The following is a 15637-nucleotide window of genomic DNA, read 5'->3' on the forward strand; positions in this document are numbered from 1 at the left end:
AAGTCTTTTAGACTGGATGTACTGCACCATTTTCTCTTAGGACTTGGTGAAAGCAACAAGGATGACAGATTTGGGAATGATGGATAACAGACTATCCCATAAGTTCTTCTGATTTATGACTATTAGATTAGTTTTTGAAAATAAATTAAATAAAAAGCAGCCAATATGCCCAAGTAGCTATAATATTGCTCCCCTGGCTGAAAGAACGTAACATATGATCATTTTGCCGAAGACAATAATGTTCTTTTGCAAATAAAAAAACATCTATGTATAAACTCATAATTGTATGCATCTGAGATCTTGATGATGTAAGCCTATATATCAAGTTTGATCAACATCAGGTCAGAAATAGTTGCTAGAGCTGTAGCAAGCTTAGTCAGTCAGATGCAAGATCATATCATTGCGTTTGTGAAGATCTTGATCATCATAAAACTCAATTCGATCATGTACATGCATGACTAATTACCAAAATTGATAAAAATCAGATCAGAAATGCAATCTATAGAGTGGTAACAAGCTTAGCCAATCAGATGTATGACTGGTCATTATTTAGTTGGACAACTCCCTTTTAATAAAACTCATTCGACCTCAACACACATGTAAGTCTATTTACAAAGTTTGACAAAAGTCAGATCAGAAATGCAGTCTCTAGAGTGGTAATGATCAGACGCATGATCACTTCAATAGTAATCAATCAAGGATCTTGATCAGTTTTAAGCTCCTTTGAGATCTTGATGATACAGGCTTGTATTTGAAATCTGATACAAACTAGACAAAAATATGGCTTACAGAGTTGTAATAAGCTCAGCCAATGAGAAGCACAACCACTTCATTAACATCCATGGATTTCAAACATTACTGAACTTGTCGAAGATCCTGATGATATAGTAGGCCCCCATTCCAAGTCTGATCAGTATCATGACAGAAATATGTCCTCCAGTGTGGTATCAAACAGATGTTGATGGATGAGGATGGATGACACAACAGACACAAGACAATACCATAAGCTCTTTATGAACAGGTGAGCAAAACACTAACTATAAATAAGGTGAGCAAAACACTAGCTATAAATAAGGTGAGCAAAACACTAGTTATAAATAATGTATTACCTATTATATAACATTAACTGTATAAAATATTAGCACATAGAAGATTATCATGACATTTTTAAGTCTTGAATAATGATGAAAATACATACCAATGTATAACATTTCAATTATTCTATCTAAAAAATGTTTATAAATTCTAAGGTATGAAACAACTTGAAAGTGTGCATATGCCTCTATTGAGAAAAAAAAGTATAACTGTATATACCAAAGGAAAACAAATGAAATCAATCAGACAGTCATATGTATAACTGAACATGTTTTGGAGACCTTTAAAGATGTAAGAAAACAACTGTAAATGATTCATGGTGGATGCAAGACAATTCCAGATCATATTCTGTTATAAAAGGAGCAAAAAGGAAAATCTTCTTGGCAAATTAAACAAAATTCCATCTGGGGCAATGATATTCTACTGGATGAAAAGAATTTCTAGGAATTCAAAAGAAAAGACCATTCCTTCCTTTTAACTGCTGAGTGTTGAAACCATCTTGGATATTCTTCAGTGATAACAAGATTTTCAAATTAGCTGCTGTGATGCACATACTGGATATCAGCTTGGCACCATTTTCATTTAGAATAAAGCAGACATCATTAGAAGTTTTTGGTGTAAACCTCATTCCATAATGATCATCCATGCAAGAGGAGTAGTGTCAAGAAGATTTTCACAACAGCCATTGTGGCAGTCATACTGGATGCACAACTTGTACTACTATCAATCGGGACCAATTATGTATCACCTGTTTAGGAGTAGCAGACATGACAACATTTTCAAGATAGCGAACATGGTGGCCATACAGAGGATTAGTAATTGTCATTTAGTCCAAGCAGACACCATAAGAACTCTTTTGATGAAAACCCCATGTCAAAATTACTTTCTATTTAAAAGAAGAAACGAGACCAAGATTTTCAAGACAGGCACATATTGGAGGTCAGACCAGCACCATTTTAATTTTGCATTAACAAAATATTACAAGACGTTTTTGGTTGAAAACCCTGAGCTAATATGACCATACATTCAGAAGAAGTAATGATACCTATATTTCAAGATGACCAATGTGTAGACCATATTGGACATGAGTTTTGCACCATTATTATTTAGGTCCAGCTAGGTCTTTTAGTGAAAACCTCATGTTGATACAACCATCCATTCAGGACAAGAAATATCACAAGAATTTCACAAAGGCTGTTGTGTGGCAGCCATAATGAATATCAGATCAGCACCTTGGTCATCAAAAGCAGTTTTTTGGTGAAAACCTCACATCAAGATTACTTTCTGTTCTGGTGAATCTGCAATAAGAATATTTTTAAGATAGCTGCCATTGAGGCCATCTTGTTTAGTGAAAACCCCATAATAATATGACCATTCACTCATCAGAAGTATATTCTTTTTTAATAACAAGATAAGAAATGGTGATTGTGATGGCCATATTGGATGACTGAGCAGTACCATTTTTATTTAGGACCAACTAGACCTAGGGATGAATGTGTGTGAAAAGTTTTATGTCAATCCTCTGTGTGGTATAGGAGGAACAACAATAATAAACTTGTGCTAATGGACGACAGACAAAAGACCAGCCAAGCTAAAACATTTAGCATCTCTTTGCAAGATAGAAAACATTCATGACAGATCAAAATCTTTCTATAATTACCAAGTCTATCCACAGTTTTGTCAGCATCTACATGGTATCCCAGTCCAGCTTGCTCCAAACGCTTTATCAAGGCTTCCGAGTGCCTGTCAAAACAGAAACATGTAGTACATTCAAGATAGTGGGATAATTTTGCACCGCAAGTCAGATGAACTGACTATAAATGTATCAAGATGCTTTTATTGCTGATCACACATGTTACAAGCTTGGGAATAAAATGCTAGAGATTAAAAATGCTGAAGAATTTTCAGAATGCACATAAGTTCTCAAAAATAAGTGCCAATCAACAATGGTCTCGTTTACTGGGGAGAAATGTAATTTGTATACAAATTCTCAAACAAGGAAACAAACCAATTGTTTACAAGAACATATAGATATTTCTGATACCAACCTCACTTTTCTTTAAAGCCAAAAGCCAATAAATTATCATTAAGCATTTTAAATATTGTTTCATAACATTATTTGCTACACTGTAAAATACAAAAGATTTTGTGTCCCTATTTGATTGCTGGAGAATGGATAAAGATAGGTAAAATTTTGCAGAAGACTTCAGCAAAAGCAGGAAATACAATATAACATATTAAGTACTCTTTATTAGGTGGACTCACTATACTCGTCAAGTTCCTTATTCATCTTCATTTCCCAACATCTTTCATGAACTCTAATGCATTATTTATAAGTTCAGATCAACCAAGACTATCTTGCTTATGTTCAGAACTAACATGGACTTATTAAAAAAAGAAATCAGAAAAAGCTATGTTGCATTTTCTTTGCATTTGACTGGAATGACTGGAATTTTTATTGCAACTGGCTGAACTATGATAAACATTTCATTTTCTGTTTAGGCTTTAATGTTGTTTTCTATTGAATACAAGTAACATTCTTCACTGGTAAGCAAACCTTGTGCAAAAAACAGAGGGAAAATATTAATGATTTTTTTCTTGGGGATTACAAAAGGATTAATAACAGCTCATTGGCTCAATTAGCATAGTGATATCTGAAACACAATATACAATATAGCACTATATACACACTGCTCCAAATTTTTTTGTCATTTGGAGAAGAAATGGTTAAATAAAGTATTATTAAAATTCACAACTCCAAAATTCAATGACAGTAAAGACTAATATGGTCATACGATAAAGGGGAATACAATTTGTTCAATTTAGTCTAATTTATTGGATGAAATGCTTGATAAAAATTATATTAATGAAACTTTACAAATTTACAAACTTAACTTGGGATGCAGTAAGAAATTGTGCACCACACAAAACAGTCACTATTGGCGCTTACCCTGGATGCACAGTAAAATTAGAAAAATTGCCAGGCAAAAAAGCTTAATGATGAAAGTGAAACATACAAAAAAAAATCCTCAACAATGGTTAATTTCTATTAACAAAAAGAAATATCATTATTAATAAAATATGTGAATCTAATTATATTCATAATCAATGCTTGACAGAAAAAAATTAAAAATTCTTCAGACAGTGGTGGAAACTTATTAAAGATATTGAGGTAAAATCTAAATGAAATCTTGTGAATCAAAGACTGTAAATGGGACTACCAAAAATGCTGTTGAAGAGAAAGCTAAAATATTCCATGATTTCTTTGGATAGCTCAGCTAGTAGAGTACTGGATTTGTTACCACATCTTTACTTAATCTGTCATTGATAAAAAGTGGGAATTTTCAGCATGCTGCCATTGAAAGTGACAGATAAACCATGTTGGTTGCCACAGTATCCTTCTTATAATAATGGTACCTGGACATGAGCTCAAGGTCAGCTACAAGTATGTATTAGTGAAACATACTAGTCATACTGATATGACTATTCATTCTGAAGAAGCAGAAATAACACAATTTTCAAGATAGTCTGTTTTCATTTAGGACCATCTAAACATCAGAATGAGACTGTGTGCTATGTTTCATGACTTTCCACCAAGTTATTTCAGTACTGTCATGGTTGCTAAATGATGAATGACCATTACTAAACATCTTCTGGTCTTTATCCCAACAAGTTAACAAGCATTCCACAGAACCCAGTGTCTCAACTGCATCTTAGAAAAACTTGAACACAAACATTTCATGCAAAAAACATCAACACTGCTGAGACCACTGTTGTTGCCTCTAGAGTAGCAATACCCATGTCTTTCCAACATCACCATCATTGCTGCTGGAAAAGCAATACAGATGTTTCAGCAACACTACTGTTGCTACCGTTAGAAAAACAATGCCCATATCTAACCAACACCACTTTTACTGCTTTTAAAAAAGAACAATGTCCATGTCTAACCAACAGCACTGTCGCTGCTGCTAGAAAAGTAATGCCCATAACTCATTAACACCATTATTGCTGCTAGCAGAAAAAACAATGCTCATGTTTCACCAGCAACAGTCAATGACACCATCAAAGCAATGCCCATATCTTGCCAACACAACTGTTGCGGCTGCTAGAAAGCAATATCCATTGTTACGAGTCTATGCTCTTAAAATAAGTAACAGAAAAGAGTGCAAGACAACAAGCTTTGTAAAATTTAACAAATAATTTATTTCCCTAGAATACAAAGTGAAAATGAGAAAAAATAAATTAACAGTATTGTGAATTAAATCCTCAAATAATCCAAGAATAACAGACACAGTCCTAGTAATAAAAAACCCTGAATAAAAATCAGTTCAAGTCCTAAAGAGATCCAAAAACTGAAGGCAATGACGTGTCTGTTATAGCTTATGGAGTGCTGATGTGTCAACAGTCTTTTGTTGAATCAAAGTAATATAATTCCAGGTTCGAATTCACTAATAAATTCTAGTGAATGTCTTTATCCAAGAATTTTATCAGAGCACTTTTGTATTTCCAAAGAAAATAATCACTTGAATTCAATAATTTTAAGAAAATAAAATTCATCCCAAACAGGTTGCAACGTAATATAACTTGAAGGTGATAGATTTTAAAACATGATTGACCAAATCCTCATAATCACAATATATATAGTTCTCAACTTGACTTCAGGTCACAATTAGCATTTTCTATATTTAAAAAAAAATCATCACCTAATGGAAAATAACCTTCTAGAATGATTTAATGAGCCTTGTTTATTTATAACACAATAACCTGTAAAATTCACTTAGGAAACTCCAAAAACCTGACTCAAATAAATATATTTACTCCTTCTTGTTTACCTGAATATTAATCCTGATATTAAGCTCATACACATAGAGAATAATTTAGCTATGTGTTAGTGGTTGACATAAATGAAATAAAAAAAAGTCAATCAGGTCAAACAGAAATTAACTCAATTTTGGACAAGGTCCAGTCCATCATACAATGTTACTTTACAATAGCATGTCTTGAAATAAAACAAATTAAACTAACAAAGAAACAATTAAATTAAATATACATAACACCATATCTTGCCCACACAACTGTCATTGCTGCTAGAAAGCAATGTCCATTTCTAACACCACTGTTGCTGATACTAGAAAAGCAATGCCTATATCTAACACCAATGTCACTGCTGCTAGAAAAGCAATGCCCATGTCTCACCAACACCACTATAACTGCCAGTAGAAAAGCACTGCTCATGTCTCACCAGGACCAACGTTGCTGCTGCTATAAAAGCGATGTTGATGTCTTGGCAACAGCACTGTCACTGCTGCTAAAAAAGCACTGCTCATGTCTCATCAGCAGCACTGTTGCTGATGGCAGAAAATTGTCTATATGTCACCATGCTAAAGCTGGTGAGACAAAAATCAGTATGTCCATGTAAGGAATAATACCAGGCTGAAGTAATATTGAAAATTGAAGACAACTAGTGCAGTTTTCACATCTACAAAATATCTTAATGTAACTACCACCATAATGTATTATATTCTGGAATACTTCCTAATAAAAATCAACTGTTAGGACATTTTATTATAACATTATTACTCACTTTCTGTATGGGTTGCAAGCAGCCACAAATCTGAGGTTCTGACATCTGCCAAGTTGGTTTCTTTCTAAGGACTTGTCACACATGATTTCTTTGATCATTCCTATAGCCTCTGTAGTGTTTGCTTCATCAAAGAAAAGCACTGTGTACATGTGAGGTCCATACTGGTCTGTATTCTGTTGAGCAATATTCCTTGCTTCCTCTACTTTCCTCTTTATGTCTGCATTTGTTGTGCCACCATGCACCTGTTGAGAGAAAAATATTGACTGATTCATTTTTAATAATAATAATAATAACAATAATAATGCCTTTACTTAAAAAGACACCCATTTGGTCAACAAACCAATCATCCATGAGGCTTTCTACAATTATGTCAACGTTCGAAATTTTACAAGTTGTGGTGTCTTCAGACAAAGCCATTCAAACTACCATATTTATAACATAAATTGGGACACCGTATTTGTTGGGACACCATACATTAATTTTTGAAGTATTTTTTTTTTGCACTAGATGTTATGGGACACATCAGGTCTTTTAAGTCCTAAGTTGTAGGACACCTCATAAATCATTTGAAAATTACATATTGGAAAATGCACTCCAACTGAAATTTTATTTTAAAAAATATAAAACTGTGTACTTGAGATAGAACTCTTTAATCCACTGCAGCAGCATCTCATAAACACAACCCTTCTCCTGCACATGTATGATGCATTATTTCAGTAGATGAATATTGTTTACCTTTCTCATGTCGTGAATAATTATCACTGGAGGCAACAGATCTCCTGAAGAAGAAATGCCAAGGACTAAAGTCAGTTTTGATTAATCTGCACCAGTTGTGCTAATTCTTGCATTTTTAACTCCCATTTTATCATCAGTCCATTCAGCAGCGAGATCAATGTACACTAGAATTTCATCCATGTTAATGACCATATTGTTGGCAAATCATCTTCTTTTCTTCTGGCCTTCACAAATTCATCAAATAATTTTATTTTCTTCAAATTTTCTGGCCGAAGATAGGCTGTCATTGTCCATGCACATTCCATTGTTTCAATTTATTTTCAAAATTCCCGTGAATACCGGTAAATAGGAACCAATGTTAGCTCCAAATATCAGCTGAATTCATATATATATATATACATATATATACATATACATATATATATATATATATATATATATATATATATATATATATATATATATATAAATTCACACTTAAAAGAATCTTCTGAGATTGGCTTGCTTTGTAATAAAATAACCTTTGTATTGATCCCCATTTTAAAAAATTGGCTTAAAAGTATCCCAAATTGGCTTCCAAGGTCAGCTTGCTTTGTATTAGAAATAACCTATCCTTTTTGTCCTGTCAGTAAGTTCAAACAATGAGTTTACTGCTCACTGCCAGTAGTGTTTATTCACCACCTGGACTTCTATTTGCTTGGCATCTGTAGTTATAATATAAACAGGCATTGATGTCTGCAGATAAATAGTATACACTGCAATAACTTGCTTTAATAATTTTTTTTGTAACCCATGCTAGTGAAAAGTGAATGTATTTTCAAATAATGATTTTTATTTCCAAGGTTCTATCATATAGTTGACCTGGATATTATTAAATCTTGGTTATTTTGTACCTAACACCATGTCATGAGTGAATTGCAGATGTCTTCAAGCAATCACATGATTATTTCTCTCTCGTTTGAGATTTTGTTGGATCCAGTAATGAGCTGGATAACATATTCAAACCTTTGAGTACAACCAAACACAATTTGTTTCTCAATGTTCACATCGATAAACAGTTTGTCATGTATTATCAGACATAAGCAATTCACACTACAGTACGGATGCCTACACTACATATACAGAGTTCATGGATGTATTTTATTCTTTAATGCTCATGATGAAAAATAAGAGGAATAAATGATAACAATACAAGGTTAGTTTCTTTTATTTTATTATCAAATAAGAGTTTTGTTTATCTATTTTACTGCAACATACGTGTGGGGGGGGGGCACAAATTCAAAACAAATTTATTTCATTTCTTAAGTCTTGGGACATAAGACCCAGGTGAAAAAAGTTTCACCATAAGTTCTGGGACAGGAAAAAAAAAATCATTATTATATCATGTCCCAATATATATGGTAAATACGGAAGATAAGCTATCAAATCTAAATAATTGAACTTGTTACTAATATCAAATATACAAAAGGCTTTAAAGATAAGTACATGAAGCATTCATACAAAGATTAGTAGTAAACCTGAGTAATACATTACAGGAAACTAAATGAAAGATTGTTTTAAAGATGAATGGTACTGAATTACAAAAAATCATAAAATTGATTGTTTCTGTAGAGGTAGACTAAGATGCTTCTTAAATCCCTTTGATGAGTTAGCTGACCTTACATAGGGTGGAAGGGAATTCCATAGTTTGGATCCAGAAAAGCAAGACTCTTCTTTTACAACTCATAAGTCAGTTTAAGTAAATAGTTAAGTAAATATAAATTTTTGTTTGAGTTAGATCTAAGTTTATATATGAAGATTCTTCAAGGATTAAAAATTAAGGTGATCAATAGCCAATCCATACACCGCATGTGTTCTCTACCTAAATGGAAGCCACCCATGTGTTTTAAAAAGATATGTTGATGTATCTACATCAGCATCAAGAATAATCCTAGCTGCTCTCTTTTTGACATTTCAGTAGCATCACTACTAGCCCAAACAGAACAACAGTAGTCTACATATGGCATACTTAGGGCAGTTTAGAAGATCTTTCTCTGCTCAAGAGATAAAGCAGAGATGTTACTTTTCAATGACCTTATCAACTTGCATTTTCCAGCAAAAGATATTGTCTATCACATGTCAAGTCATTTTTTTTATTTTCAGATTGTTCTAGCTCCATTCCTTTGACATTACTTAGAAGTTTTTTTTATCAGCATTTACTCTGGCTCTACTACCTAAGATCACGGCTTTTGATTTGGCTGCATTTATCTTCATTGTAACCATTCTACTCAAACCAGTTATTTACTTTAACCAAATCCTGATTTAATTAAGTGCCAAATTCTTGGCAAGCTTATCAGGTGTTATATAATGTGTCATCTGTGAATATGCTAGTGGTGGATAGCTCAGTGTGACTGGTAAATCAATGAAGTATAGCAGAAAGATTAATGGTAATAGAACATATCCTTGTGGAACACCTGACTTTATCAGTTTCTTATCTTAAAGTTTATTCAATAAAGAATTGTTGTCTGCTGTTAATATAGAATTGAAACCAAGTTAAACTTTCATGGTTAACTTGTTATATCTAGAGTTTTGCAAGCAAAATTTCAAGGTCATTTGCCTTTACAAGTTCAAGAAACACTGTATCAACCAGGCTGCCATGAATATATACATGGGAACAGAACCGTTTAAGTTGTTGGGGTTGAAGGGTTTGTATTTAAAAGCAAAGTTACTCATTAGTCCTTAAGTCTACCTGGAACATCAGTACAAAGTCATAGTTATCACCATATATTTGAATTTGTGCTGTGATAGTTTTACTTTTTCATCTTATGCCTTTTTGAAAATGACCTTAATGTTGGTTGGGAATCCCTGTTAAGCCAAGAAACCAAAAGGTCATCTCCAAATTCTGGTTGAGGCATAAACTAGTTCTCAGATATCTTACCCAGGTAGAGGTTACATCAAACTGTTTACATAAGCCACAAGGCCATTTTTTTCACTTTGGTTCCAGGTGGGGTCTGTAGTGCACAAAGAAACTCAACCACATAATGTCAATCATGACACACTTATAATGCTTTACTTACCTTCATAAGTATCATATTCTTGGCATCAGTTCCGGGTTGGGTCTGTAACATACAAGTATATACAGAAACCTGGCCACATATGCCCATCATGACTCACATGGAATGCTTTACTTACCTTCATAAGTATCATATTCTTGACATCAGTTACAGGCTGAGTCTGTAATATACAAGTATATACAGAAACCTGGCCACATATGTCCATCATGACACACTTAATAATGCTTTAATTACCTTCATAAGTTCCAAATTCTTGACATCAGTTCTGGGTTGGGTCTGTAACATACAAGTATATACAGAAACCTGGCCACATATGTCCATCATGACTCACATGGAATGCTTTACTTACCTTCATAAGTTCCAAATTCTTTACATCAGTTCTGGGTTGGGTCTGTAACATACAAGTATATACAGAAACCTGGCCACATATGTCCATCATGACTCACATGGAATGCTTTACTTACCTTCATAAGTATCATATTCTTGACATCAGTTACAGGCTGAGTCTGTAATATACAAGTATATACAGAAACCTGGCCACATATGTCCATCATGACACACTTATAATGCTTTAATTACCTTCATAAGTTCCAAATTCTTGACATCAGTTCTGGGTTGGGTCTGTAACATACAAGTATATACAGAAACCTGGCCACATATGTCCATCATGACTCACACGGAATGCTTTACTTACCTTCATAAGTTCCAAATTCTTGACATCAGTTCTGGGTTGGGTCTGTAACATACAAGTATATACAGAAACCTGGCCACATATGTCCATCATGACTCACATGGAATGCTTTACTTACCTTCATAAGTTCCAAATTCTTGACATCAGTTCTGGGTTGGGTCTATAACATACAAGTATATACAGAAACCTGGCCATGTATGTCCATCATGACACACTTAGAATGCTTTAATTACCTTCATAAGTTCCAAATTCTTGACATCAGTTCTGGGTTGGGTCTGTAACATACAATTATATACAGAAACCTGACCACATATGTCCATCATGACACATTTTAATGCAGGGAATTGGGTTGTGGGTTGGTGGTGGGGTAATTTTAATGATGTAATACTTATCTGTTCCTGTTGCATAGCTAGTACTCTTTACTGGGAGGAAAAGGCTCCCATAAGAAAGCCAAAAATTCGATCCTCCCATTAGGATGAACTAGAACCTTCCAGAGCACTGGATCACTTTGCATGAGAGCCCATACATCTTGGGCATGCATGAATGAACCTCTTTACACATTAAGGAAGCAGCCTAAAGAGGAACCTCAGTGCATGGAGGAAGGATGAATTCTCATAATAGCGACAGGTAGTATTGCATCATTATAATTAGTTTTACCTCCCCCACCCCAAATCTACATTAATACCTTATGTATTGTGGTTGCATAACTGAATTTTTCAGTTTGGTAGGAGGTCTGATGATCCCCAAGATGGTGAATAAAAAATGAACACAAGAAATACAGAAAAGGAGACTGCTGCAGGATAGCATTCACTTGTGCCACTTTTTGAGCATCACCAACTGGGCCCAGTGAGAAAATGCCTTCACTTTGATGGGCTAATGAGCAAAGGTAAAACTGAGATACCCAATGAGCTTCAATTGCCTGTAATTACTTCAATGACCCTGGTGAAAGCTATGGCTGTGGAGGATAGACCACCTATCATAGTTTGGTGTTGGAAGATCTCCCCTTTGAAATAAATTCTGAGGTACTTCCTGTGTGGAGGGAAAATAGGGATGTGAAGGCATGCATTAGCCTGATGCCAATGGGAACCAAAAGGATAGATATGGTCTGTTTAGTGAGTAAATCCATCTCTTATGATGGAAATCACCCAATCATCAACAATTATGCCTGACCAAGCCTGCAAAAAGAGGTTTAGTCTGATGCCAATGGGAACCAAAAGGATAGATATGGTCTGAAGGAGAGGGAGCGAGTCCCTAGCACTGTCCACACTTGTCCTTAAAGAAGGGGGAAGGCCATGCAGATTTCTTCTCTGGGCCTTTGTGGTGCACCCTTCTAGTGTAGTCCTGGAAAGGAGGAGCTCTGAAATGGGATGGTGGCTTTGACTGGAGCTGCATGGCTTTAAAGAATTTACCAAGTGAGCCCTGAGACCGGTCAGGACAATTTTATTCTTAGTCCAATACCCGAAAACATATGACTTTGCCTAGCACTTAGTGACCAGTGCCTGGTACCCCTTGACTGGCACATAGTACCCAGTGAACAAGTGACTCAAATCTGTAGGAAAATCTATTCCCAGATCTGACAGACTTAGCTCTTAGATCTGACCACTCCCTTTCTCAGGGGACTAGATCTTGTTGCTAACAATGGGTCCCTGGGCGTAGGGGTACAACTCATAATAAGCCATTACCAAGCCGTGGACCAGTAGTGGGTGCTGCTTTGCTCTTATAGGGGTGCAATTTTCTCTCTACCTTTTTTGGATGTGAGAGGGTCCTGCTCCTTCCCAAGGGGAGGACATGACCTGCTCTCTATCCCAGTAGTACAAAGAGAATGCTGCTCTTCCCTCTCAGAAAGGAATGGGGCCAACTAATCCTAGGAGTCTCTGATGAGACTTGGATAACCTTTCTCTGAGACCTGAGTGACAATGCAAAATGATAACCTGGAAATCTCTGATGAAGATGAGTAAAACTTCTTCTTTGCTTGCCATGTTCATCAATTCTCCATGAGGTCCCATATCTCATGAGACCAAGGCCACATCATAGACAGCCATTGGTCCTCTTATGATTTGTACTGGATAACAAATGCAGAGTGTGTCCCTGGGAGATTTGTTGTCACCACTGTTACAACTCTAACATCCTAAATTAAGTAACAGAAATAGCAAAACCATCAAGTTTAGTGCACTTTGTCATTCCAATGATTAATTTAAATATGAGATTCCTTCAAATTAAATCTGAACCCAACTAAACTTAAAAGATAGGAACAAATAATTTTGATGAAAACAACTTTATACAAAAAAACTAAGATACAATAAGATGACCATCATGTGGGTCAAGAGTACATTTCCAGAACATTTCTAAGCTGTAAACAAAGTCAGGTCTTTTACTTAAATTATAGTAAACAACATGTCAAAGATCAGGAAGACCTGGGAGTTATCCATGGAAAAGCCAGTGTCCAGAACTCAGATCCAAGAAAACAAGTTGTTTAAAAATGATCATGATCTTAAGGTATAACCATGGACAAAAGTTAGTGTTATAATATCTTATTTACAAATATCCTTACAAGCTAGTCATGAACAAAAGTTAAAACACATAATACAGATGTACATAACACCAAACTTATCCACACCTTGCTTAGACACTGTTCCTGAAATAAAGATGCCGAAACATCTGATATACAAAAAACTCTGAAGTTAGAATGCATCAGGTAAAGCATGGACTAAGTCTATTTTAATATAATTTATTCAGTGAGATGGCACCTTATGTCTGTGTTTCACGAAGAATAAATTATAAAAGGAAGCAACACTAAACTTTCAGGACAGAAAAAACAATAATTTAGTCAGCCAGGCTTTTTTTCTTTCTTTTAAAAAGAAAACACCACAGGACTAAGAAAATAATTATTTTAAAAAAAGTTATGACTGCTACTTACAAGGAAAAAAATTCTGAAGGCTGCCCTAAAACTAAAATGAACCTGATTTCAATAACTAAGTGTGATAGCTGAAATTTAGATGTGGTGTGCGTCCTGCTTACTGGCAGTACAAAAAAAATCTCTCAGGGAAAAATGAAAATGCCAAGATGTATACCATGTGCATGGAACAACAAGTCTAAATAAAAATTCTCAAGACAACCTAATTAACAGTAATAAAAATCAATATGGAGATAGTTCTGATGTTCATAAAAAATTGTAAGCACACAAGATCATAATAACTTCTTCACTGACCATATAAGATACAACTAATCTTCTTCACATAAACAAAACTGAACCTTACAACATGAAGGGGTTCTTTCATGCATGTCCGACATGTACACGGCTCTCACAAAGGGTGATCCAAGAGTCTGGAATAGACTGGTTCACCCAAATGGAAGGACAGAATTTCTGTCAATTGATCAGGTTATTTTCCTCCCAGAAAAGTACTAGCTATGCAATATCAACAGGTAATGGTATTACTGATAATAAATTAGAATGCTTTATGTACCTTCATAAGAATCATATTCTTCACATCAATTAAAGTAAGAGTCTGTAGAGCACACATAAACTTGAAGGTCTGCTGTCTCTCCCAAATAATAAATTAAATGTTACACTTAATCTGAATGATTTCTTTTACCTTCATAAGTACCATATTCTGCACATTAGCTCCTGGTGGTGTCTGTAGTGCACAAAGAAATTTGACCAGTCTGGTTTTACCACACCCTGTCTCTCCCATGATAATCACTGGAATGTCACACCTAGTTAGTAAAAGAAGAAAAAATAATATTTTAACCCAATTCTTGTCTTAAGTTTTTTTCTTCAAACAATTTTCATAAATCATAAAATGGCAAATCTTGATAGAGAAGCAGTGTATGGGACTGTAGTTTTCATTTTCCAAGTAGCAGTCTTTTTATGGTTTTTAATGCCAGATTTGCCTTGAACATACTGCATGTATATATGATTTATTAAGTTTAATACTGTGTACAGTTAAAGAGGAGAGAAATAGACAAAATAAATGAGAAATATGTATCAGCTGTGGTAACAAGTTCTATTTTTAAATTAAAGTTTCACTGTTAATAAAATACATAATTCACTAAAATTTAAGCCTTGATTAATAGAGCCGACATGCATAAAATTCAATTCCTAATATTTGACCATTTACATCAAAATAAAATTGTAGAAAATATGGTCAATTCATAAAAATTATAATTATTCAAATAAAAAATCATTTTAATCCATCATTTGTAAGTCATGTCATGACTACCCAGGTCATGGTTTAATCACTTTGAAGTTACCTTGATTATGCCTACTTTTATTGTTAAATGCTTTATAAAATGTATCCACTGAATGAAAAATCTTTCAAATAAAATGGTTGCTTCCTTGCTCTGGTTAATTCATGATCATTAGTAATATCCTGATTTCAAAATGTTCTGCAAAATACAAATTTTCAGCAATATCAAAATCATCAAAACTTTCAAAGTCTTAAGACATTTATGCCCAGAGTATGGGAAATTTACTGATGA

The 15637-nt window shown here is 34.4% G+C and overlaps 1 protein-coding gene across 1 annotated transcript in view; it reads right to left on the minus strand.

Moving 5' to 3' along the window:
* LOC149786024 (E3 ubiquitin-protein ligase rnf213-alpha-like) overlaps positions 1-15637 on the minus strand; it is a 358391-nt gene that overhangs the window by 271688 nt on the left and 71066 nt on the right. The window contains exons 21-23 of the mRNA XM_089978099.1: positions 14752-14872; positions 6680-6921; positions 2756-2838 (exon numbers count right to left, since the gene is read on the minus strand). Coding sequence (XP_089834225.1) covers positions 2756-2838; positions 6680-6921; positions 14752-14872 — 446 coding nt within the window. The remainder of the gene's footprint in view (positions 1-2755; positions 2839-6679; positions 6922-14751; positions 14873-15637) is intronic.

The sequence above is a fragment of the Sinohyriopsis cumingii genome, chromosome 12 (assembly GCF_028554795.1).
Source record: "Sinohyriopsis cumingii isolate HCF-2022 chromosome 12, ASM2855479v2, whole genome shotgun sequence".
NCBI classification, from domain to species: domain Eukaryota; kingdom Metazoa; phylum Mollusca; class Bivalvia; order Unionida; family Unionidae; genus Sinohyriopsis; species Sinohyriopsis cumingii.